The sequence below is a fragment of the Lissotriton vulgaris genome, chromosome 3_2 (assembly GCF_964263255.1).
Source record: "Lissotriton vulgaris chromosome 3_2, aLisVul1.2, whole genome shotgun sequence".
Classification (NCBI taxonomy): Eukaryota; Metazoa; Chordata; class Amphibia; order Caudata; family Salamandridae; genus Lissotriton; species Lissotriton vulgaris.
Genome location: NC_141690.1, coordinates 293,351,168 through 293,377,438, shown reverse-complemented (window position 1 = coordinate 293,377,438; position 26,271 = coordinate 293,351,168). Strand labels below are relative to the sequence as shown.

General features: G+C 47.1%; 1 protein-coding gene across 1 annotated transcript in view; it reads right to left on the bottom strand.

The window, feature by feature from the left end:
- LOC147725735 (uncharacterized) overlaps positions 1–26,271 on the bottom strand; it is a 567,397-nt gene that overhangs the window by 293,173 nt on the left and 247,953 nt on the right. Inside the window, exon 6 of the mRNA XM_086964485.1 lies at positions 15,994–16,079. Within this exon, the coding sequence (XP_086820611.1) occupies positions 15,994–16,079 (86 nt within the window). The remainder of the gene's footprint in view (positions 1–15,993; positions 16,080–26,271) is intronic.

Below are 26,271 nucleotides of genomic sequence, written 5' to 3'. Positions count from 1 at the left end.
GATCCAAGCCTGGATCTTGAAGATAGAGGACACCTGAAACCAGAGGGGACCAAGTTCGTGACTACTAGCCAGTAGTCAGGTGGCACCAGGAGGGCACCGGATGGTAGTCACCTCGACTAGGTGAGTGGATGACGCTGTGATCGCAGATCTCACGGACCAGGAGGCGTTGTCGGCGACCAGGATGGAGGAGCGAGCTGTCCCACGATGGATGAAGCTGTTGGCGTCGCTGGACCCAGGATTGGGCAACAAAGCCTAGGCAAATTCAAGCCCACGCGGTGGACTCAAAATGGCGTCTGGAGTGGACCAGGAGGGTCCGGGGTGCCTCTCTTGAAGAAGGAAGCAAGGGCCAGTCTGGAGCAACCAGACCAGCAGCAGTGATGTCGTCGGGCGTCGTTCAGAAGGCCACAAGCCAGCGGGCTAGTAGCCAAACAACGCGGTGAGCAGCAAAAAGCAGAAGGGCCCCACGCAGATCGTGGAGATGCTGGAGGGCTGATCTTCAGTGCTGGAGCTGCTCAGGGTCGGGGCTTCTCGGACCCCAAAGCACTCACCAGAGGGACACTCGGCGGGCTTGTTGTGAAGAAGTCGTGCAGTCTTGGCGATCGTCGGTCCCTTGAGGTCTCGTCGCACTCACGGTTCTCAGCTTGGCTGTAGAGGTGAGTAGAGGTCAGAGGTGCCAGGGAAGCCGGGTCTCGTCGAGCTGTGTCGTCGGATTCCTGAGGAAGGACTTGCAGCAGACCGCAGTGTTCTTGATGGTGCCTGCGGATGCAGGGTGACTACTCCTTAGCCACAAGGGAGAATCTTGAAGAAGAAATCTTGATGTCCTTTCGCAGAAAGTCGTGTCTTGATTCCAAAGATGATCTAATTTGAACAGGGGGCCCGCTCCTATCTTTATACTAAGAAAAGGGGATGACCCGGTGACTAGGTCCTGCCTATGGGTGGGACTAGGAGGGGGGTGGTTACACCCCTCTCCCATGCCGGACTTTCCCCAGGCCAGGGGCTGGTGTGCCCCTGGAACTGGTTCTGACCGGCCTATGCGTAGTGAGCACCGGGGTGCCACTCAGCAGTCACCTTCCTGTAAAGCCCTGCCTACCCAGGATACACAAAACCCTGTCTGGGACGGTGCTAGCACCGCCCTCGACAGGAAACCCTTTGTCCAGGCTCCCCTCGCTGGAAGGACTCCCAGCTGCAGGGGGTCAGACTCGTGTCTGTGGTGGCAGCATCCATTTTGTGGAGCAGAGGCTTCGTTTAACTTTAACCGGGGTTCACAGTTACATACATGTCGTGTCCCTCTAGAAGGGTGGAATGCTAACCCCGTCGCCAGAATTGGCGAGGGGTTAGTATTCCAATTCGTATGACACCTTACTCGACATGTTTTGATAAAGCAATACCAAAGATAGCATTTAACCGCGAGGATTATAATGCACTTAAGAGTATATGGTATGCGTTATCATGGAACAGCTATTAGGACTTGGTTCCGCAAGCTGCAGACAGGCTCAGCTCATGCCAGAGCACCATCTCACACGATTCCAAGCACTCTGCCTTCAGGATTGTCAAGGCCTGCCATAGGAGTGACTGATAGGAATCTGTGTGTCCATTTTTAGGGTTAGATATAGGTATACTATATCTACAGCAAAGGGTGATTACACGACTTTGCCCCAGCTGTCATGCAGCCAGTTGTGTCAAATTTAGGAGGCCAGCCAGGGGTGGCATAATACATGCTTCAGCCCCTGGTAGGCCCTGGGTACACCTATGCCATGAGTTACAGGGTCTGATAAGGTGGCCCAGTACCAATTGGAAATGTACCCAAGGTACATGGAATCCATTTTACAGAGAGAGCAGTAGGCCTGGGGCCCTGATTGGCAGGGTCCCAGGTCGACTATGTCAAAAACCAGCTAAAACACAGGGCAAAAAGTTGGGGGCAACCATAGTCAGGAGGTACCTTCCTACACAGCCTCTCTTAACGGGAGTGCTAGTATGTCGCCTGCCCAGCCTGGATCCAAGGGTGACTCCCATATTGGAGATCTGCTAGAATAGTACCCCAAGTTAATTGCGGATCTCATCTTTGCCCAGGTTCTTGCTAGGCCATACAGCACCTTCAATTTTACCTTTTTTTTAAATTTGGGGTCACCAAACTTAAACAGGTAGCCAGATTGCCCGACACCTTCACACCTCAATAAGCCAGAAACATACTACCAATACCCTCATCTGTTGGCATTTTAAGAAGCATACGTGCGTGTGATAATTGAAACGCCCACGCATAGATCTGCAAATCTGGGCCCGCCAGCCCCCCCTTCTCCCTGCGGCGCCTGATTTTTTTCCAGGCTATCCTTGGACTTTTGTTTTTCCAAAGAAATGAAGAAATTTCGCCCTGTAACTTAGCCAACAGAGAGGGGTAAATAAAAAGTGGGATTGTGTTGAATAAAAAAGAAACCTTCTGTAGGATAGACATTTTTACCAGATTCACTCTACCCAACAAAGACAGGGGGAGGTGTTGCCAAGATCTCATTAGCTTTCGACATTCTTTTGCAACTACTGCCAGGTTCAAGGGGGCAATCTCACTAATATCTTTAACGACGTTTAGCCCTAAATACCGCAAACGTGCACTTAGTTGTTCATTGAATCTGCTCGCATCGTCGTTCCATACCATAATCTCGGTCTTTGAGGCATCTACCTCATAACCCGAAACTTCCCCAAATTCCAAGGCTAACTTGATGGCTGCAGGGAACGCAGTGCTAATTTCTGATGTCATTATCATGACATCGTCCGCGTAGAGGGCCACCCTCTTTTCCCACTCTCTATAGATAAAGGGCTTGATGGAATCGTCCTCTCTTAATTTCTGAACGAAAGGCTCGATATAGAGATCGAATAGCAGAGGGGATAGAGGGCAGCCCTGTTGTGTTCCTCTTGTAACTGCAAATGGTTCAGAGAGGGCCCCATTTACAGAAGCAGTTGGACTATGGTACAGCAACTCCACCGCTCTGCGAAGCCCTCACCCACATTGAATTTGGTCAAGCCCCCCGACAGGAATGTCCAGTTGACCCTGTCGAAGGCCTTGGTGGCGTCCAACGTGAGGATAGCCAATGGAATGGAGTCCTTGGTCGCAATATCTATGGCGCCTATTAGGTCGTAAGTAAGTTCATAAAGTTGGCAACCCCTAACAAAACCCTTCTGGTTGGGATGTAAGATATCAGGGGCAACCTGGCCCAGCCTGCTTGCTAAAAGGGATGCAAAGATTTTATAGTCTGCATTCAAGATTGATATAAGGCGGTACGAACCACAGTTAGTAGCAGGTTTACCAGGTTTCAAAATAAGCGTCATAGATGCGCTATTCCAAGATGTTGGTGGAAGTGCCCCCTTCTGCAGTATTTGATTAAACAGGACAGCAAGGAAGGGAGATATTTCTACCACCAGATTTTTATAGATCTCAGCTGGCAAGCCGTCTGGGCCTGCAGCTTTACCTCCCTTGCTGCCCTGGACAGCCAAAGCAACCGCATCCTCAGTAATCTCCCTTTCCAAGAAAGCACTTTGTTCAGAAGATAGTGATGGTAGAGAGACACCTTCCAGCCATCCATCTACACTGTCGGAAGTGATGTTCCTATCCTCCTGATATATGTTTTTAAAGAAATCCTTAAAAGCTGTTCTAATATCTGAATCTGAAGAGAGGGTGCCCTGACTCGTTATTACAGAGTCTATGATGTTGCGTGCTTGGTCGGTTTTGGACTTCCAGGCCAATAATTTGCCAGCCCTCTCCCCATATTCGAATTGGGATAACTTGCTCGCCTCCCATTTCTGGAGGTTGCGTTGATTCAGGACGGAAGTCAGTATCTCTTTTAGGGCAAACAAATTTCTGTGTAACAGTGAAAGATCATGATTTGGGATATTGCAGCTGGTATCTATTTCAGCTTGTGCTGCAAGTAGATCAGTTTCAATAGATACTATTTCTTGAGTATATTGCCGCCTTCGGAACACTACCTTATTCTTGATTACACCTCGAAGAAAGCACTTGTAGGCATCCCATACTATGCCAGGTTCCGCAGAGCCGATATTTACTTGCATAAACTCGCGAGTTTCAGATTTAATAAATGAAACATCATCTGGAGACGAGAGAAGGGATCGGTCAAAAGACCAAGATCTAGGGAGAGATGTAATTACTCCAACAAGATTATAGAATACCAAAGAATGATCAGACAAATGCGAGGGCAAATATCTAACGTTCTTTACAGAGTCAACCAAATTACGGCTAATTAGAATAAAGTAAATTCTGGATTGGTGCCGGTATTTAAAATTACGGAACGAAAATCCAGATTCCAGCCCTACTCTTGCCCTCCAAATATCTATTAATCCATATTGACTCATACAGTTAAGAAGGAAAGCTCTAGATTTTGACAATGCTTGCTGCTTACTGCTTGGCATCTTGTCAAGCAGGGGGTCAAGCACGATGTTAAAATCCCCTTGTTGGAACTGGGGTCACCAGCTCCCCGAGGGTAGCATGGCAAGAGCGGGCAGGCATCCGAAAGCTTATGTGTAAAGCGACCATACAGCACACGCAACCACTGAGACAGAAAACTGGGCACGCAATGAGTTACGCCACTCCAGTGAGTATGTATAAAAAGTAAATAACTTTTATATATAGAGCAGAGTCAGGGTATTCAAGAATTCACAGTATTATTACCTTATTAGCCTTCCTTTCAAATACATGTATTTCAACACTTGGCAATAAATACTAGGTGAATAAATATTAAATATAAGATAAATACTGAATATTAGATAATATCAAATGTAGATAACCACAGGCCTGACCGTAGCCTTGCTTCTTGTCAACACCTGTAAGGAATACATCACAAAAGGCAACTAAATGACATTACATCATATTAGATCTGTAGGCATTTTACCCACTTCTCACCAAGCAAGGGTGAGTGTTTTACAGCAGAAAACATGTAAATAAATAACTGTAGGCTTCCAGTAAATGTAGCACTAAGTGGGAGAAAAACATTTCATTAAGATCCCCTTGTGCAGGATTAGCCATTTTAAGAGTCACTCCCAGCAAGAGTAAGCATTTCCTAGATTAGGGCTACACATTTCCTTAGTTATAATACATTTCAGTAGACCAGAAAGAATATTCTCCTTAAGCAGATGAAGAACTTCCTATGAAGCCAACGTAAAACATGTCATCCAGATTCAGACCAGCTTTATGGAAATTAATAACAGATCCCTATGTAGGGCTAAACATTTCAACAGATGAGCATGAGCATCCTGGGCTTGGCTTTCGCCTTTAAAACCTTTCCTTATGTAAATAGAAACATCTCCTTTTGCAGGAGTACGAATATCCCATTAGGTCAGAATAAAACATTCCACTGGGAATCAGGCAGGGATAGTAAAATTCCCTTACTCAGGAGCCAACATGGCATTAAACTGGCTGATTCAGCAGAGGCGGTCATTCCCTTGACCACATTCACCATTTACCCCAGGGGATATCCGTGGGCTTTCATAAACAGGTCAGTAACTTGAATAAACATTTCCGTTTTTAGTTGTTAAACAAACATTCTATCAGGTAAGTACCCCATAAAAAGGCACAACATTTCCTGAGCAAGAATAGGCATCCCCTTAGGTAAACATCCCATTGGGTTAGAGTAAAGGGAGCAATTCACCAATGCAACACATACAATAAAGGCATAGCCTTTCATTACTTCCTAATCAGCATTTCATTTTACACTGGTAGGCAATGCATCAACATTTCTTTTAGAGCCATTCATATTTTCAATAGCAATAATTTATTTCAATAAAGGGTAAACATTCAAGTAGCAGAAGTAACCATTTCCTTTATCAGGAATAAACAGGTCATTAGAACCCAGGCCCCATTAGCAATTTTGCGCAGCAAGCTTCTCGAATCGGCAGGGCCTGTAATAAGGTTTTCCTAGCTCCTGCAGCTTAAAAATAACAGCCCCTTATGTAGGACTAAACATTTAATTTACCCAGAATAACATTCTCCTCAAGCAGGGATCAACCTTCCATTAATTATATCTAAACCCTGTGCCTAAGAACCAGTAAAGCAATGGCACATGAGCAGGAATTCTCAGGTTGGAACAAAACCTTTCGTTAGACAGGCACAATTAACCAATTCCTTGCTCTGCAGTTCTTGACGCAGGGATAAAACATTTCAGTATTCAAGAGTATCCCTGTTGGTAGGTAGAAGTTAGAACACTGGGGCAGGAGTGCAAAACATTTCATTAGGCATGGATAAATCAATGAACCCGCAGGGGGATTTCTCCTTGCGAAACTCAGTCCCTGCCGAGAAGCAATCTGACTGAAGTAATTCCACAGGTAGGGACTACTTCCTCCTCAGTCCAGTCACGAAATGAGCAATTTGGAGGTTTCTTATCCTGTCATTAAGGGCTATTGCCCATGTCAAAAAAGGGGGGGCCTTCTATAAATAATTATGACCCACGGGGCTCATTGACAGTGTTCCCAGTCTCACAGGTTCTCAGGGCCAGCAGGTGAGCGCTTGAAGGGGCATCACAGCGCTCTTCAAAGGGGCCTAGCGCCAGGGGTTTCACGGCGCTGGGCTCAGTCAGCAGGTCACGAATGGCAGTGCTTCTCTGGGGCGACAGCGCTTGAAGGCACAACAGCCGTCTCAGGCAGAGTCAGCGCTCATCAGGGCAAAAGCGTTTCAGGCAGGAATAGCGCCCAGGAGCTTTGTGGCGCTTTAAGAGTATAGTGCTTCAGGTCCCAACAGTCTGCAGGACATAAGCGCTTCTCAAGGAGGCACAGCTCTTCAGCAGGTGATCGGAGGGATAGCGCCTGGGACACAGCGCTCTGTCCAGTTCAGCAAGCTGAAGTAAATTAGCCAGTTCAAATGATGCAGGACAGCACTTCAGGAAGTCATAGCGCTTCAGGGTTCTAGCGCTTCTGCAGGCAATTACAGTGCTTGAGCCTCAGGCAATTCAGTCAGGCTAGCAGTTCAGGAGGCTAGCGCTACGCAGAGATAGCGCTTAGCATTCACTTCAGTGGGGCACTTTCCTCAGGACAGGTAGTGCAGGGTGCTAGCGCCAGGGAATAAGAGCGCTTAGCCAGCAGACAGTTTTTATTAGTTGGAGTCAGGTCAGCAGGTTCCACAGGACAGTTCACACAACAGTGGCAATCCAGAAAAAGGGATCCCAGGTGGCGTCAGGGAGCGCAGGGAGTGTTACAGCGCCAATACCTGGTTGATTTCTCAAAAGTCCTGTGGTGATTTGGTTTCTTCTTGGCGCTTTATATTTCTTGCGCCCTTGTAAATTGCAGTCTCTGGGTTCCTTGAAGGGGGGGGGGGGTTGGAGATGATGGCTGGTATCAAGTCTCCTCAGCCAGTTCCCTTCAAGCAGACCTGAGGTTCCCCTTCCGCCGGGCCAGGTCAGAGGGGCAAATTCAGGATACCTCAGCACTTGATAGGCAGCACCTAGGCCCTGTCTCTACCAGTGTCATAGGTCCCTGTCTAGGCCCCACCGCCTAAAGCTCCTGTGTAGGTTCGCCCCAGGTCTGCGCTCCCTCAGTCTGACAGGAAAGTGTCCCTCCCTTTCCTCATTTAGTGCCAGTTGACAGTTGGCAGTGGCAGTTGGTGCCACCTCACCTGTTCCAGAAGGTTCCAGGAGGTTCTAGAAGGTTCCACCATTATGGCTATGGACAGGATGGCAGGCTAGTATGGATACATTGTCTGAGGGTTCCAGCCAGCTCCTGACTACTAGAATGCGCCCACAAAGACCGCGCTGCAGTAGCAGGGGTCAGTGGCGGCCATGTTAGGGGAAGTAAGCACCTGCACCTTAACATTAGTTTGACATAAACAGGGCTATCTTCACTACACAAGGCCTATACCCTTTTGTTACAATAGGGGGCACCCTAAATTAAAGGAATAAAAAAACGAAAAATTCTGGGGAAAGGGCCAAGTCCTACACGTCTCCCCCCAGCCAAAAGCCAGGGTAGACCGATAATCACCTTGATGGGCTTCCCTGCTTGGGGCGGAAAAAGGTGGACGCAATGGCATCCGCCAGTTCTTCACCAATCAAACCACCCCATTGGTGTTCCCAAGTGGGATGCGGCCAGGACTGACCTCCAGACAATCCAGAAGTCTCTGGCCCTTGCTTTCTCAGAGTGGGGGGCAGTAGCCCCAGGCCTGTGGTACCTTTGGACCACTCTTCTTCTCAACCTAGAGTCTAAACTCTTAGGTTGAACTGGTGACAGGGGCGAGTCCTCCCTCTGCCTGCACCCCCTCTCAGAGTTCTGCACCCTCCCAACTGGAGTAGTACCCCTGAGAGTTACAACCGGGAGGACTCTGATTACAGAGATCCCTCCCGCCAGGTCAGGCAACCCCTGAACCTGGCCACCCAACCCGGGATCTGCACCCTGTGGCTGGACCGGTGCCAGAGGAGAGTCCTTCCTCCCTCCGCACCCCCTCTCAGAGTTCCGTACCCTCCTACCCGGAGAGGTACCCCTGGGAGTCACACCTGTAGGGTCCTTAGTTACCGGTACCCCACCCTCCAGGTCAGGCAATCCCTGCACCTGAAATCCCAGTCCAGGTTCTACACCCTGTGACTGGTCCAAACCCCGAACCTCTGGTACGCTGCCACCATGGAAGTACCTGGCACACATGATTTCAAGGTCTTCAGCTCTGTCTCTGTTGGGCTCAAGAATGCCCCTGCCACTTTTCAGCGGCTGGTGAATCAGGTCCTCTCCGGAATGGAGGGTTTCTCCGCTGCTTATCTGGATGACATTGCTGTTTTCAGCAGCAGTTGGGAGGACCATTTGCAACATTTGCAAGCAGTTCTCCAGGCCCTGAAACAAGCTGGATTGACAATCAAGGCCAGCAAATGTCAGATTGGGCAGGGGTCGGTTGTGTACCTTGGACACTTGGTGGGTAGGGTAACAGTGCCGCCCCTTCAGGCAAAGATTGAGGCAATCATGGCCTGGGAACCCCCCAAGACCCAGACTGAGGTCCGAGCTTTCCTGGGCCTCACAGGCTACTACCGTCGCTTTGTGAAGGGGTATGGCACTATTGTAGCGCCTCTCACAGAGCTCACCTCAAAGAAACAACCTCGACGGGTAGTTTGGACGGAGGCTTGTCAGCAAGCCTTTGAAAAGTTGAAGCAGGCGATGTGTGCGGCACCGGTCCTGAAGGCCCCAGACTTCTCCAAGGAGTTCATTGTCCAGACAGATGCATCAGAACATGGCATTGGGGCAGTGTTATCGCAACTCAATGAAGAGGGCCTGGATCAGCCTGTAGTCTTCTTATCCAGGAGACTACTTCCCCGGGAACAGAAGTAGAGTGCAATTGAGAGGGAAGCTTTTGCGGTGGTGTGGGCTCTGAAGAAGCTGCGGCCATACCTCTTTGGCTCGCACTTCCTGGTTCAGACTGACCACCGACCCCTTTGTTGGCTGATGCAAATGAAGGGGGAAAATCCCAAGCTGTTGAGGTGGTCCATCTCCCTACAGGGAATGGACTTCCGGGTGGAACATCGGCCTGGAGTGGACCACGCCAATGCAGACGGTCTCTCTAGGTATTTCCGCCTTAGTGATGAGGGCTCCCAAGGGGTTGGGTAGCTCTCCCCACTTTCAGCTGGGGGGACGCGTGTTAGACCTGTCTGGCCTTTTGCGTAGCTCCTCCAATTATTTATTTATTTTGTCCCCTTTTTGCCCCTCATTTCCTTACTATCTTTTTGGGTCCACTAGATTTTTATGGTGTTGGCCTGGGGGATAGTTGTTCTTTTGCCCCTCATGATTTTTCACCTCAGGCCTAGGTGCCCTTCATGACAGGAAGTCATTCAGGTCAACAAAATGGTGGGTTACAACTGCCCCAACTGCCAACCTCTGAGGGAAATCCCATAAGATAGCATTGAGGCCTTCTAGAATCTTCTGGATCCTGCTGGACCCTGTGTGGCCAGCCTATAAATAGGACAGGGGCAAGGTAGCCATTTTGTAATTGAGTGACCAGAGAGCGGGAGGAGTGAGGCGCTAGCGTGAGGAGGTAGACACTGTAGGGAACCTGATTGACCTGTGGGCCAGCAGCGGTCCTTATCTGATGTGACCCTCCATCTACTGACCAAGCCCTACCTGGGAGCTGTATCAAACCTTGAACCACACACTTGGGCTCGTGAGGAGTTAATGACCTGTGACTCCTGAGAAATTACCCCCAAGTGGTTCCTGTGCACTGTGGCACTGACTCGAGAGAAACTTGTTGTGAGAAAAGTCCCACAGACGCCCTGCAGCGCTGTGAACCAGTTTTGTGGTTCTAGGAAAGGAAACGGAGAAGCGGACCCAATCGGGGTTCCGGACTTACTGTGAGGTTGAATCGGAGCATTTGTGAGAAGAGCGTCACCTGAAATCCGACGTCTCCTGCGAAGTGCCAGAGTTGCCTGCGAAGAGGTTCCCGGCGGGGCTGACAGAAGGCGGTGCGGCAGTGGAAGTTCCTCATCGGCAGGTTATCGGACGGCGGAGGCGGGGAGAAGCAGACGGAGGCCGGCTGGGGGCGGAGTCCATCAGCCGTGAAGTAAACACTCCGGAAGATCCGGCTGACGGCTGACGGCTCGACGATCAAAGGAGGCTGTGGCGGCTGTCAGGTAGCGAGACGAGTGAGGCTGTGGGACGACAGAGATCACCAGCGGGACGGACGGTGTCAGGTCCGGTATCGAAACGAAGTCAGAGTGGCCATCCAGCAATAGAGCAAGTAAGCGGGAAGCTCGTTGGGCGGGAGGTGTGTCGAGTAATCTGCCTTGAACACATCGTCTCTGCCGAACGGCCCAAGGAACAGTGCACAAACAAACCCTGACTGACTCTTACCTCCAATTACTCACTTGAGCGGACCGGCCCTCGGGGGAGGGGGGAAACTACTATTTACAGCTGATGTGTGACAAAAAGAGAACAGAGTCGCATAAGTGAAGGAGAAGGGGTTGGGAGAGGATTTAGAGCACATGTGCCTTTTGACTGTTCACTGCGGGATCTTTCGCAAATAGAGCCTGTAAGAGAGATCCTTTCTTTGAACAAGTAAACCAACTGGGAAAGTTGTCCTAACAATCTGTTTACCTCTATCTAGAGAATTCACTTACCTGAAACCGCTGTCAGAGATACCATTGGGGGAAGGAGGGAATTGCAGTGATGCTGTAAGTCCTGGCTATGTTAACCTTGTGACCCCACGGATAAGGTATCTGGTGTCTGTTAAGAAAGTATTTCCTAAGAATAATTCAATGTTGAAGGATTAAACACTGCTGAAGCGGGTTCTCCTAATGTTATCGGATATGTGGGAAGAACTGATAAGAATTGCACAGTGTATCTAATTGTAAACTACTGAGAGAGAGAGAGAAGTCAACAAGAATATTTTTATAAAACAGCTCATATTTTTACACAAAGATTGGTGTAGCGTCATTTTTGAGTGGAATTGCTTGCTGGGTGGTATGCAACCTTTACACATGTGCCTCTATTAGTGATTGTCTTACCCTAGGCCAGGCTACCCTAGGTGACCTGACAACTTTAGGTCCAACACCCCTGCTATGATGATAGGCCCTGGGAAGTGCAAAAGGTCAGAAAATAATATTTCGAGACCTGTTGGATCATCCCCATTGGGCCCATAATAGCGTTCTAAAGTCAAACGAGCTCTACCTATATCTACAGTAGTAATAACCCATCTGCCTCCAGAGTCCACCTTCTGTGAAATAACTCTTGTATTTATGTTTTTTTTTAAAAGAATAGTCACACCCCTTAGATACTGAAACGTCTATCCACCTGTTTTTCTTGACCAATTCGAGCATCTCATCCTCAATTAAATGTGTCTCCTGGAGTATAATGACCTGCGCATCCGAATCTCGCAAGTATTGTATGATCTTGTTTGATCTTGGCTTGGTGCGCAGGCCATTTACATTCCAGGAGAGGATCCTAAGATTGGTCATAAGTGAAAAGTAGTGCCTTGCCCGTAAATACGCTGGATCTAGCTAAGAAAAGAGAATCATCACAAACGCCTGCCAAAGTTGAGTTAACTACCCATGTTTTATCAAAAAATTGACCAGAAACCGAACCGTACATGAGGAAAATGTTGTGTTTTTTTACCCATCCCCTTCCACCCCAGTGCCCCAACCTCTCCCCCCTCTGCCCCCCCCCTTCCGTGAGGAACCCTTGTACTGTCTAACCGGATCTGGTCCGGCTGATTGTACCCCTTACCCTACCCAAGCCCCTGCAGAGTGAGTGATAGAACTGTTTTATTTATTTATTTTTTTATATTTTTTTTAATATTTTTTTTCCCTTCTGATTTATATCCTTTTTTTTCAATCGTTTTACCTTTAGTTACCTTTAGTTGGATAACCCTAACTTATGGAGATCCTTATTGTTTTTTTTATTTCATCAATTGCCCCTTTTTCTTTAGACCTTCGTATTAACCTGACCTAATCATGCTCACCACAGAATTAAAGAACTAGATGGCTAAGGAGCTGAAGAACTAAGAGAGCCCTAGAACTAGAGCAAAAAGGCTAAGGAAGGGGAAGGGGAAACAGAGCAGAGAGCTAACCAGCGATGCAGGACCTTATGTTGTTAAATTCAAATTACTACTCTTTTCTAACCAGAGGCCCCCTTTTTTCCCCCTAAAGACAACAACAGCTCATCTGCCGCCTGAACCGAGCGAACATTAAACATCCTGTTGTTAAACATGATCTTCAATGCAGCGGAAAAAGCCCATTTGAACCGTTGCGCCCAGACTCCGAAATGCCTCCATCCTCCTCCCCAGCTCCCACTGCTTTTCCAGGGTAGTCCTAGATAGGTCAGATCATATCTGGAAAGTAAGCCCTTTACCTGTTAAGGATTTTTGCCTAAAAGCTAGGTTAAGGATCTGCTCTTTAAAAGCATAAGTATGGAAGTTCACTAAGATCTTCCTTGGCTTACAGCCAGATTCATCATTGAAAAATGGGCTCGCAAAGGGCCAGATTTTTGCATTTGGGATTCATCATCCCAAATGCAAAAATCGCTAATAGCGAAATCGCTAAATTGCGAGGAATTGCATTTAAGGAATCTCTATTTGAGATTCCTTAAATGCAATTCATTAACCATTTTTAAATTGCGAATTCGCTATTTTTGGCCGCTATTTACCGCGAAGTCTGACTTCGTGGTAAATAGCAAAACCTTAGAAAAATGCACTTTAGTGCATTTTTCTAAGTTGTATGTTACACACATGCATGTCCTTTGGACATGTGTGTGCGCAACATCAGTCTACATTTACATTTCAGGGGTGCTACAAGGTGTCCTTTGGACACCCTGGCACCCTTGAAAAATAGGCCCATAGGAATGAATGGGGAGTCATTCCTTATTTGCGATTAGCAATTTGCTAATCGCAAATAAGAAGGCTGTAGGAATCGCAAATAAAATTGCGATTCCTACATGAATCGCGTTTTGCAAATCCTTAATAGCGATTCCTTAATAATCGCTATTAAGGACTCGCAAAGCGGAACAATTATGAACCTGGGGGTTAGTCCATTGGGGGTTGCACCTAAAAGGGTCTCTATGTATCCTTTGGATGTCTTTAGCTAACTCCTCTTCAGTTAGATCAAGGTTGAGGGTCTGCTTTAAAAGCGGAATGATAAAGCCTTTAACATCCGATCCCTCACTGCCCTCTGGTACCTTCAAGATTCTGGTGTTACAATGCCTTGCATTGTTTTCCAATGTTTCCCTTCTTTCCGCTATTGCCAAGTCCTCCTTCTTGAGTTTCGAAATGTCCTCTTTAGCATTATCTAGATGCAGGGATAGCCCACCAACAGTCTCTTCCAAAGCCTCCGTTCTTGCAGTGAGACCATCGATTTTACTATCAAGTGACTCACAGTAACTTCTGATCTCTCTCTGATTCGATGCAGACTCTCGAACCCCCTTTTAATGTCAGCCGATAAGGAGGAAAACATAAGCTGCAGGGAAGCCATTGAAATACTAGTAATGGAGTCAGATATGGGGAGAGTGTTACCACTAACTACTGTCGTGTCTTCTGTCATGGGCGGGGTATCCGAGATTGCTTGTTGTAAGCTATCAAGATTTAACTGCGTCTCGAGAGTTTCCCCCTTGACCTACTTGGTCTTGTTCTATACCACTTTTGGAGCATGAATCTGTAGTAAGAACAGTGGTAAGAACAGCAACTGGTAAGTTGGAAGGACCCTGGTTACTACCAGAGGCTGCGCCACCACCCTCCTTAGCCACGTTAATTAGGGGGCCCAGTGTAACCTCTGACTTAGAGACGCTTTGCCCAGTCAAGGATGTTGGTAACACTACTCGGTTGTTTTGCTCATTGCGGCTAGAGGTTACGCTCAGCACCTCGACCGGGGGGACCAGCAAGGCCCCCTCCAAGTTTGGAGCTGAAAGAATAACCGGTACAGAGAGTGGTATGATGTCTAAGACGGCTACTGCTGGTGATAAATGTGGTCAGGAATTGACATAAAACCTGGTGGAGGTGAGGCAAAAAAGTCTTCTGGTAGGCTTAGATGTGTAGGGATACTAAATGGACCGGGAGTGACCGAAATATCGGAAAAGTCACCCACACAGGGGGGGTGATCTTGACCCAGATCCAATACCTGCGGAACAACTTTAAAGAATGAGCGTAGTGAAGGCGTGATCCTGGAACTAGAAGTGGGCACAGGTTTAACAGCCTTGATACCCTTTTGTGAACGTTTTGACTTAACCTCTGTTGAGAGATATGAGGAAGTCTTGTCCAATGTACGGCCGCCTGGTAATGTTGTGGTGCCTTTGGGTGAAACCCCTAGCTCCTGCTCAGAAAGTGTTTGAGAGAGCTGGACCGCTAATGGACCCCTTCCCCCTCCCTTCTTCTTTCGGATGTACTTTGCTCTGCTGGTACCTTTACTCTGTTATTCTTTGCACGTAGATAGTACCGCAGTAAAGGGGATCAAAGGAGCTACAACTGCAGATTGAAACCCAGCTATCTGAACCCCCTTCCTCTTTCCCCTTCACCTCCACCTATAGCGCTGGGACAACACCACCAGATATCTCCTCTTGTGCCGCTGTTGCTGCTTCTGTTTCTGCTGACGCCACCGCCACCGTCGATGCTGTAGTGTTGTTGGAGATAGCAGAACCACCAGCGCTGGCACGAGAGTCTCTCCAGAGACTCTGCAGTCGCCTTTCTCGGCGGAGCTCCAGGGTGGCCTGATTCCACGGCCACAAGCCTATCGGCGTTTCCCTCTGTGAGACCGCAGCAGCACCGATACGAAGAGCCGCCGGATCAGCTAGCACCACGCCCCCTGAGACGAGACACATAGACCCGGGAGCGCCGCCGCCCAAACAATGCACAGCACACGAGGGAGGAGGCGTGAAGGAAAGATCGCTCAAAATACGCATAGAAGAGCCCCACAGGTAAAAAGCTTGTGCTTATCGAAGCGTTTCAGGTTGATCCGCATAGTTTTCCGAGATTCATCTTCTCCTGTGACTGCTGTATTTAACACTCTGCTGGGGCTCGGGATGGAGTACCGCGGCAGCTAGCCTGCTGCCGCCATGTTCCTCCAACCTCAATGGACCGAGGATTGATAATTCCTGTCCTGACAGGGTCTTTGAAGATGTCTGGTGCAAGTTTAATGACACCTTTGATCATGGGAAGCGTTTGGATTGTCCTTTGTGGCTGGTCAAAAGTATTTACCAGAGGCATCACAGGAAACCCTAGAAGGGGACAGAGCACTTTACAAATACACATAACAGTCCTCAAAAAAATGGAACAATTGGGCAGACGTGGTAAGTGATTGGCCTGAGCATATGCAGAAAGGCAATCCACAAAGTGCAATGGGAGAGAAGTTTAAATAGCAGGATCAAGTTCAAATACAAACTGAAAGAAGTTGCTGTAGGCTGAGAGCACAAGAGAGCAGCATGTAAAAATACTCTTATTGCAACATCTCTTGGAGCGTCCATCATCAAGAGAAACTCAATAGTATACTTATATCTGTTCATGTTTTATCTCAGGTACGAAAGTCAATAAATTGAAGCGGTAGATGAGTGGGTCTAACTTACTTGGAAATTATGATTTCAGGAAGAATCTCTCGAAAGCTTTTTTGAGCCTCACCATTCACCTTCTTGCTGCCTTGGATGGGGATTATCTATGAGAACAAACGGAGCACTGAAGATAACCTACATTTCTGCTTCTGTTCGACAAACTGAAGAGTACGAGGAAATACGTTATTTTTAAAAAGAGCAAAGAAGTCCCTTTCTCAGATGTGCATACACAGACAAACGGACGCACACACACACACACCTACACGTGTTACCATCCTTGTGGGGACTATGTGTGAATACCTGCATTGTGGGGACTAACCTTTCCCAATGTTTATACAACACACTAATAACAGAAAAATGTTAAGAAAAAAATTCATGATACAGGATCCTGCTTCAAATTTGCGAATATATTGTTATTTAATCACGCGCACAGCTCCTTCCTTGTGGGGATTTGAACATGTGCTACCATCCTTGTGGGGACCTAGTCCGTAACACTCTTTGTGATTAAATACAATCAAAGGCACATGGCTAAATGTTTATTTTAGCAACAATATACACAAACAACATTATAATCTATTCATATATGAATTGCTGCATATATACTAGGGGTATACATTTAAGGCAGATTATGTTAATATGCCAGTAATTGTCATATCATGCTTAAAGAAAGAGACTTAAAGCTGTATTTAACCTATTTATTAGTGCTTAAAGCTTAGAAGATAAGGGAACTAACACATAAAGAAATAAACATATGGAACCAAGGAATTTGGTCAAGTGTAACCCAGAGCTTGATTAGCTGCTTACATTTTTGCCAAAATAAGGGGCACATTATGATGGCGGACGGACCTGAATCCGTCCGCCAACATAGAGTAGGAGGGAACCTCCGCATGGACTGCGGAGTTCCCTTCTGTGCAATTAGGATGTGACCGCCACCCTGGCGGTCACATCCTCTATTTTTAACATTGCGGCGGGTGCGGCTTCAAGCTGCACCCGCACCAATGTTAAAAATGCACGCATTGCATTTGTATGTACAAAGTGGCAGGCACCGCGCGGTGCCTGCCGCTTTCTGCATACAAATGCAGGGGGGTACCTAAGGTACCCCCCATGTGCACCCCCCACCCCCCCTTCACCTAGGGGGCCCGCAACGGGCCCCCGCAGTGAAGTTACACATGCTTTTCCACGGCGGAAAAGCCGCTGCGGAAAAGCATGTTTCAGAGCCTATCCTAATCTGGCTGACGGTGTCTGAGAGACACCGTCACCATATTAGTGCTTTTCCGCCGTGGTTGTAAGCCAACCACGGTGGAAAAGCTGCGGACCGAAACCAGGACCCACCAGCCATCCTAATGTGGCGGTGGGTCTTTGGTGGGTCCGCAGAGGATTTCCCGCATCCTCCGGGCCGGCGGTGGCTACCGCCAGCCCGGAGGATGCGGAAAATCCTCCATCCTAATGAGGCCCTTAATGTTCAAGTCCCCACAGAGATAGTGGATTAAGATCATTGGGCCTTATTTATGAAAAGTGACGCATTGTTGCGTGAAAACAGCGATGCGTCACTTTTCACTGCGCCCTCCTTGCGACATCAATGATGCATCATATTTACAGTATGACGCATCATGGCGCAAGGGGTTACAGATACGTCAGTATTTCTGACCTATCTGTATGGCGCAAAAGTGACGCATTGCTGGAGTGCGTCACAAAAGTGACGCAACTCCAGCAATGTGTCCTTTCACATGGGGCAAGCCCCATGTGAAAGGGCCTGCATCAGTCTTACGCCTGCTGTGAGGCAGGCGTAAGAAATTGACGCATTTGTGTCCTAGAAGTGGCGCAGTGAAATCTTATAGATTTCACTGCATCCCTTTTAGGACCCTTTCTTGCGTCAGAACGCCCCCCCCCCCCCGCATACATTATAACTGGCGTAGGTATAATGTAGCGCAGGGGTTTACAAAGTGACGCTGTTTAAGCCCCCACAGAGATGGTATGTTATTATAGCGATGTTTAAGTCCCCACAGAGATAGTGTGTTATTATAGCGATGTTTAAGTCCCCACAGAGATGGTATGTTATTATAGCGATGTTTAAGCCCCCACATAGATAGTGTGTTATTATAGCGATGTTTAAGTCGCCACAGAGATAGTGTGTTATTATAGCGATGTTTAAGTCCCCACAGAGATAGTGTGTTATTATAGCGATGTTTAAGTCCCCACAGAGATAGTGTGTTATTACAGTGTTGGTCAAGTCCCCACAAAGATAGTGTGTTATTACAGTGTTGGTCAAGTACCCACAAAGATAGTGTGTTATAATAGCGATGTTTAAGTCTCCACAGAGATAGTGCATGAAGTCCTCATTAAAATAGGGCCCGATTCACAAAGGTAAAATTAGACGAAAAGTCTAACATTACTACTTTTCAATATTCACAAAGCCAGATACAGAGAATGTGAAGCTGATGATGTTCAAGTTAAAGGAAACACAAGGAGATGATGAAGGCAGTGCTGAAACCTTTCAGTCACTCACCCCACTCACAGATCTGAGTTGCATCTATCATCGTTCATTAGCTCACTCCGCCACCCCAGTTCAGACCCAGCTATATGCAAATCAGTCTGGACCCTGTGCCTTATGGGAACAGTCCAGCCCGAACTGCCGAAATGCAGCACTGAAGATAACCTACATTTCTGCTTCTTTTCGACAAACTGAAGAGTACGAGGAAATACGTTATTAAAAAGAGCAAAGAAGTCCCTTTCTCAGATGTGCATACACAGACAAACAGACGCACACACACACACACACACACACACACACACACACACACACAGTGGTTCAAACCAGAAAGAAAAGCAAGGTTTCTCTAACACAAATTAAGTACCAGTTACTTACTCCAGTAACTTCAGTCATCTTTCCAACTCAACTCTCTTAAAAGCCTTCTCCAGAGCAGATTTCACAGTATTGAGAAGTAAAGTTTGGGTGGAGTAGTTTCACACACTTCCACAGTCGTACTTGCTTAATGGCTTTTAGCTTCCAACCAGAAAACGAAAACAAATTTGAGCAGAAAGAGAGGCAGTGGCCTTTGCCCAGGCACTATGCCCCATCGTCCATGGGCATCCAAACCCCAATGCGCACAGCCTTTGGTCATATGGACATAGTCCTGCGAACATTGGCAGCCTTTTTTGTTGGCACCTTTTTTGATATCATTTTTATACCTTTTATCAAATTTTCGTGACATTTTTTAAGATGGTCATTCCTTGCCTGAGAGATACCTTTTTAATTAATCTTAAAGCAAAAATAGGAAAATGCTACTTACCAGTATGCATCTGTTCTTGGTATGTAGGGCTGCTGACATTCATATTTGTGCATAGATCGCCGCCTAGTGTTGGGTCCGGATGATTGCACATTGTTGTCCTGGAAGAGTCTTCGTAGTATCACAAGATAGGTGACTCCTCCCCTGGACTACAGTGCGCATGGGCATCCTCTCCATCCCCAGATTGTTTTTAGCCATTGTGGCAGAGATGGAGATAGCAAAGTAAGAGATGTCCATGGAAAAGATAATGCTGCAGCTGCGACAGGCACCGGGGAGGAGGGCGGGCGATATGAATGTCAGCAGCCCTATATGCCGAGAACATATGCATATTGGTAAGTAGCATATTCCGTTCGAGGCATGTGGGCTGCTGAATTGATATCTTAGCATAGACTGTATAGCAGTATTTCCTCTAGCGGTGGTCACCTGTACCAGCTGCAGCAGTTTAAAAAAGAGTTTTAAGGACAGCCTGGCCTACAGCAGCTTGCTGCTTTGCTTGCACGTCCACACAGTAGTGTTTAGTGAAAGTGTGTATGGTGGTCCATGTAGCCGCCCTACATATGTCTTCTGGGGGAATATTTCCTAAGAAAGCAATAGATGTCCCCATTTTGCGCATTGAGTGGGCTTTTGGGGGGACTGTTAGAATGCGCTTAGCTTTTTGATAGCATATTTGAATGCATTTAACTATCCATATGGTTATTCCTGAGTTTGAGATGGGATTACCCTTATGTTGAGGAGAAAAAGCAACAAATAGTTGCTTTGTCTTCCTGAATGATTTAGTTATGTCAACGTAATATAGCAGAGCCCTTCTTACATCTAGTGTGTGTAGGGCTCTTTCAGCCACTGACTGCGGGTTTTGGAAGAAAACTGGCAATTCTATTGACTGATTGATATGGAAAGTGGATATAACTTTTGGTATAAACTTAGGGTTAGTACGAAGCACTACCTTATTGTGGTTAGTGCCTGTAGCTCACTCACTCGCCAGAGGGAGGTAAAGGCAATCAAAAATGCCTCCTTCCTTGTTAAGAATTGTAGTTCACATGAATGAAGTGGTTCGAAGGGAGGTCCCACGAGTCGGGTAAGTACTATGTTTAAGTTCCAGACTGGTGAAGGTGGATGCTTTGAGGGATAATTCTTTTAAGTCCTTCCATAAAAGCTTTGATAGGTGGTATTCTGAACAGGGACAGGTGTTGTCTGTTTTGAAGATAAGCTGCTATAGCAGCAAGGTGTAGCCTTATGGAAGAGTATGCTAGGTTACATCTCTGAAGATGTAACAAGTAACAGATTATGTTCTGGATGGAGGCATCTAATGGATTGATTTGGTTATTATTGCAATAAATTACAAATCTTTTCCATTTAACTGCGTGGCATGCTCTAGTAGTTGGGCGTCTTGCTTACTTGATAATGCTCATACAATCTGGAGGCAAATTAAGGTATCCAAACTCTAAGACTTTAGGAGCCAGATCGCTAGGTTCATCTGATTGGGATCTGGGTGCCTGAATTCTCCATGGTTCTGAGTTAATAGCTGTGGCAATAGGCGCAGTTTTTGATGGGGAACTACTGAGAGTTCTAGGAGTGTCTTGTACCATGGCTGTCTTGCCCATGTGGGAGCAACCAGGATCATTGTAAGGGACTGTTGCTTTAGTTTGCGTGCCACTAATGGAATAAGTGGGGTTGGTGGAAAAGCATACGCAAATCTGCCCGACCAGTTCATCCATATCGCATTGCCTTGTGACAACGGGTGTGGGAACCTGGTGGCAAAGGACGGGCATTTTGAGTTTTCTTTTATGGCAAACAACTTTATCTCTGAATGCCCCCACTTTTCGAAGAATGGTGGAGAACTTGAGGGTGAATCTCCCATTCGTGTATCTGTTGGCTGTGTCTGCTTAGTAGATCAGCTATTTGATTGTCTTTCCCTGGTAGGTGTTCTGCCAGGAGAAAGATGTTTTTTGGAATTGCCCACCTCCATATGCTCTGTGCTAGGTGAGACTGCTGCGGAGAGGTTGTCCCTCCTTGTTTCCGGATGTAGTACACGGCTGTCATGTTGTCCGTCTGGATTAACACAGCCTTGTTGTACAAGTATTTCTGGAAGGCTTTCATTGCTAGAAATACTGCTAGCAACTCTAAGTGGTTTATATGCAGTGTCTTTTGCTTGACTGTCCAGAGCCCTTGGACTGTGTATTGAAGTAGGTGGGCTCCCCAACCTGTCAGTGATGCGTCCGCTGTTAATACTACTTGTGGAACTGGCTCTTGGAACAGTCGCCCCTTGGAAAGGTTTTGTGGGTTCCACCACTGCAGAGAGTTGTAAGTGCGACTGTCTACCAACACTAGGTCTTTTAGTTGTCCTTGAGCTTGGTTCCACTGCCGTGCTAGGCATTCCTGCAATGGACGCATTTGAAGTCGGGTATGAGGGACAATGAATATGCAGGAGGCCATCATGCCTATGAGCTGCATAAACACTCGAGCTGGTAGGGAGTGTTGTGGCTGAAATCTTTGAATGAGCGTCTGCATGCTGACTATCCTGGCTGGATTTGATATACCTTTGCCATCAGTGTATTTAATGTTGCTCCCAGATATTGTTGTATGTGGGAGGGCTGCAGATGTGATTTTGGGTAATTTATGGAAAATCCCAAGCTGTGCAGCAGCTGGATTGTCTGAGACGTATGGCTTGCACACTGTGCGTATGAGTTGGCTTTTATGAGCCAATCGTCCAGGTAGGGAAACACATGGATGTGTTGCCTTCTGAGGTGTGCTGCTACTACTGCTAGGCATTTTGTAAAAACCCTTGGTGTTGTAGTCACCCTGAAGGGGAGAACTTTGAATTGGTAATGGTGACCTTCTATTGTAAACCTGAGATATTACCTGTGAGCTGGGTGGATGGGTATTTGAAAATATGCATCTTTGAGGTCTAATGTAGCAAGGAAGTCGCCTTGCTGGAGTAACGGGAGTACCTGTTGTAGAGTGATCATATGGAAATGCTCTGAGAGTATGTATTGGTTCAGAGGTCTGAGGTCCAGTATCGGTCTGAGGGATCCGTCTTTTTTGGGAATTAGGAAGTATAGAGAGTATACTCCTGTCCCTTGATTTTGGAATGGGACTGGCTCTATGACACCCTTTTCCAGCATAGATAGCACCTCTTGTTGTAACAGGGTGATGTTTTCTTTGGACATAGGACGGTGTTGGGGGTTGGATGGAGTAGAAGTGAGTTCCAGGCAGTAACCATACTGGATAATTTGTCTCACCCGCCTGTCTGTCGTAATTGCGTTCCAGACTGGTAGGAATTGTGTTATTCTGCCTCCGACTAGTGTTAAGTGGTCTGGAGGGAGTGTGAGCAAGTCACTGTTTGGTGGTGGTGGAGGCTCTGGTGTTGTTGCCGCCACGCTCTCTGCCCTTGTTATTGTTTCCTCTATAACCTCCTCTGTTGGAGCCTTTATTAAAGGTGCTCTGGGTATTACTTTTGAATGTAGAGGAAGATTGGGATATGTTGCCTCTCCCTGAGCCTCTGAAGGAGGAGCGACGAAAGAAACTTCTGGGTTGTTGAAACTGAAGTGCGCCCATAGACTTAACAGTATGCGTATCTCTTTACATCTTTTCTAAGATGGTATCTACTGCAGGGCCAAACAAGAAATCTTGGTTAACTGGCTGGTTCAGGACGGTTGATTGCTTTTCATTCTTAAAGCCGGAAATGCGTAGCCACGCATGCCGGCGTAGTAATACGCTAGTATTGATGGACCTTGCTGCTGTGTCAGCTGCGTCAAGTGCACATTCAATGGAAGCGTTTGTGATAAATTTGCCTTCCTGTATTAGGTCGTTAGCTTTAGCTTTAAAAGGTTCTGGCAGGTGTTGTGGAAAACCCTCCAGCTGGTCATAATGTGCTCTATCGTAGCGTGCTAATAGAGCTTGTGTGTTGGCAATTCTCCAGGTATTTGCTGCCTGGAAGGCCACTCTTTTGCCTCAGGATTCTAATATCTTTGACTCCTTGTCAGGAGGGGAAGCATCTCCTGTCGTTTGCCAATTAGCTCGCTTTCGAGCGTTTGATACAACCAGTGAGTCTAATGGCAACTGGGACTTAATATAAGAAGGGTCTGTAGGGGCTGATTTATACTTTTCCTCAATTCTGGGATTGAGGACACGCGCTCTGGCTGGGTCTTTCAATATGTCTGGTGCGTGTTTTAGTACACCTTTTAACATAGGAAGTGTACGTACAATTTTTTCTGAAGTAGGAAAAGTGTCAAATAGGAAATCCTCTTCTATTGGGTCGTGTGCATGTCTACACCATGATATTTAGCTGCCCTATCCACTAGTTGGTTAACAACAATGGTGTCGTCAGTAGGCGACGGCTTTGTATGATATGTTGAGGTGTCAGGGATGGGTTGTTCCTCTTATGTATCTTAAGGATCATTCTGGTCATCCCATGTGTTATCCTGTACATCCTGATCCTCGGGCTCTACAAAATTATCCTGAGAATCTTCCCCCATGTTTTCTGTCTCATCATAACCTGAAGGTGTAGGAGAGTAAGTCACAAAAGGCATGTAAGGAAAGAAAGGAGGAGGAGTAAAAGGCCTTGAAGGAGATGTTCCAAAGTCTTTTTTCTTTGGAGGAACAGGGGAAGAAGTGTCAGTGTTCAATGATCTTTTCTTCGTCTTGTAAACTGTTACGTGTCCTGTTTCAGGGTCTATATACAGTTTAGGTTGTTCTGCGCTCACTGGATCAGGATGGAAAAGTTCTTCCTCAACTGTCAAGGATTTGGCGCCGATGTTTTGGCTTGGTCACTTGTTTGTGGTGAGTCTTTGGCTCGAGGGCCTTCGGCTGTGGAGCTTTTTTCGGCTCAACAGCTGTTTTCGGGTCGGGGACCTTTTTTGGTTCGACAACTCTTTTTGTTTCGACGTCTTTTGTTGGCTGTACTGCCTTTTTTTGGCTCGGCGACCTTCTTTGGTTCGACGACCTTTTTCAGATGGACCGTTTTTTTTAGTTCGATAGCCTTTTTCGGTTCGACGTGCTTTTTGGGCTCGATGACCCCTTTCGGCTCGAGGATCTTTGTAGACTCGACGGCCTTCTTCAGATCAACAGGCTTTTTAGTCTGATCTGCTTTCTTTAGATCAACACTTTTTTTCGGCTCGACTGCCTTTTTCGGGTCGGCGTCTTTTTTTCGGATCGACGACCCTCCTTGTTTCGACGCCCTAAATTGGATCGATGACCTTCTTTGGCTCGACAACCCTTTTAGGTTCGACGGCCTTCTTGGGAAGAGTGTTGCTCGTCTCTGGGGTATCAAAAGGCTTGTGTATGGTCTTCGGAGCCGAGTCGGAAGGTGGGGCTTCTGAAGGAGTATGTCGGTCTCGGCTAAGGCCTATGGGCGATGCTTCGACCGGAGCCTTGTCTTGAGGTGGAGGCGGGGTCGGGGCTTTGGTTCTCACGGTTTGCCCGGGTGTGATCTGGTCATCTAAGTCCGACTGGTCCTCTACGGTGACTATTTGTAGGTCAGAGTCCGCTGCTTCTGGGAGTTCATGTTCGTCGTCGAAAATGTTCTCCGGTTCCGGTGCCCGCCGCTGTATCTCTTGTCTAGCAGCCCTTCGGTTCCGGATAGTTTTCTTCGACCGGAACTGAGCACAAGCTGGACAGTTTTCATCGTTGTGCTCCGGAGATAGGCACTTGTTGCATACTGTATGTTTATCAGTATGTGGGAATTTGGAGTGACATTGTGGGCACCTTTTAATCGGGGTCCTTTCCATCAGCAGGAGGCCCACGTGGCGTCGAAAAGGCCCAACAGCCCGCGTCGATGACCGGATCGAGATGGAAAGTATTATCGTGTCAAGGGGTACCGAACGAGAACAATACCATTGAGGTCGAAGACCTTTTGGCCTTAGAAAGTTAAAAAGGAAAATGCTACTTACCAGTATGCATCTGTTCTTGGCATGTAGGGCTGCAGAACCACACACTTTTGCATTAGATCACCATCTGGTGGTGGGCCCGGATGATTACACCTTCTTGTTGTCTTGGAAGAGTCTTTGTCTTCTGGGTGACTCCTCCCTTAGACCGTAGTGCGCATGGGCATCGACTCCTTTCGGTTCCGAAGTTGGAGATGAGGAATAGCATCCGAACCCAATGGCGGAAATAAACAATCTGAAGTTGGAGAAGATGCCCATGCGCACTGTAGTCCAGGGGAGGAGTCACCTATCTTGTGATACTTCGAAGACTCTACCAGGACAACAAGGTGCAAACATCCGGACCCAACACTAGGCGGCGATCTGTGCTAAGATATGAATTCAGCAGCCCACATGCCTCGAACATTAAGTTTTTATTTTTAGCTTGATGTGTGGGAGCAGCATCAGTACGGCAAGCCATATGAAACATGGGTAGCCTCAACTGAAGCACTGGCAAAAACAGAGTATGCATTGGGAGCAAAAAACAAAGTGATATTCGAGGGTCTAGCGTATCTCTTCATCTTTTACAATTAAAAAACTAAGGACTTATTTACAAGCCCATTGCAGCGCTGATGCATCATAAAACGTGACGCACCTGCGGTGCAATGAGCTTCTCCATATTTACAAGGCCACATAATATCACCCTACTTGACTTTTCATGGCATTGTAAATATGGGCCCCTTTCACACATTACTCTGTGTGAATGGGGCGTTCCATGAGTGTTCCCAAGGTACATCCATGGAACTTGACGCATTCCTAGATTTACAACATTTTGCAAAACTGGGAATGCCTCTGAATGCTATGCCTCCCCAGGGGACTCCTAAACTGAGAAAAATCCAAACTTTAAGACTTTCGGTATTCACAGCACAGAAGGCATTTAGGACTCCTAACTTCTGTGAATACCAAAATGGTAGGAAGTTTAGGATTTTGTCTTAAGTTAGTTCTGTGAATCGGGCCCCTTGAGTGGTAGAGCTCTGGATCTCAAGACACACCAGTGAGGTCATGGGGACGGTTGTACAGAGAGATGTGGAGAGGGTATTCAAGGTGTCGCAGTGCTTTGCTCAAGGGTTTGCAGATAATCTCGCAGGGAT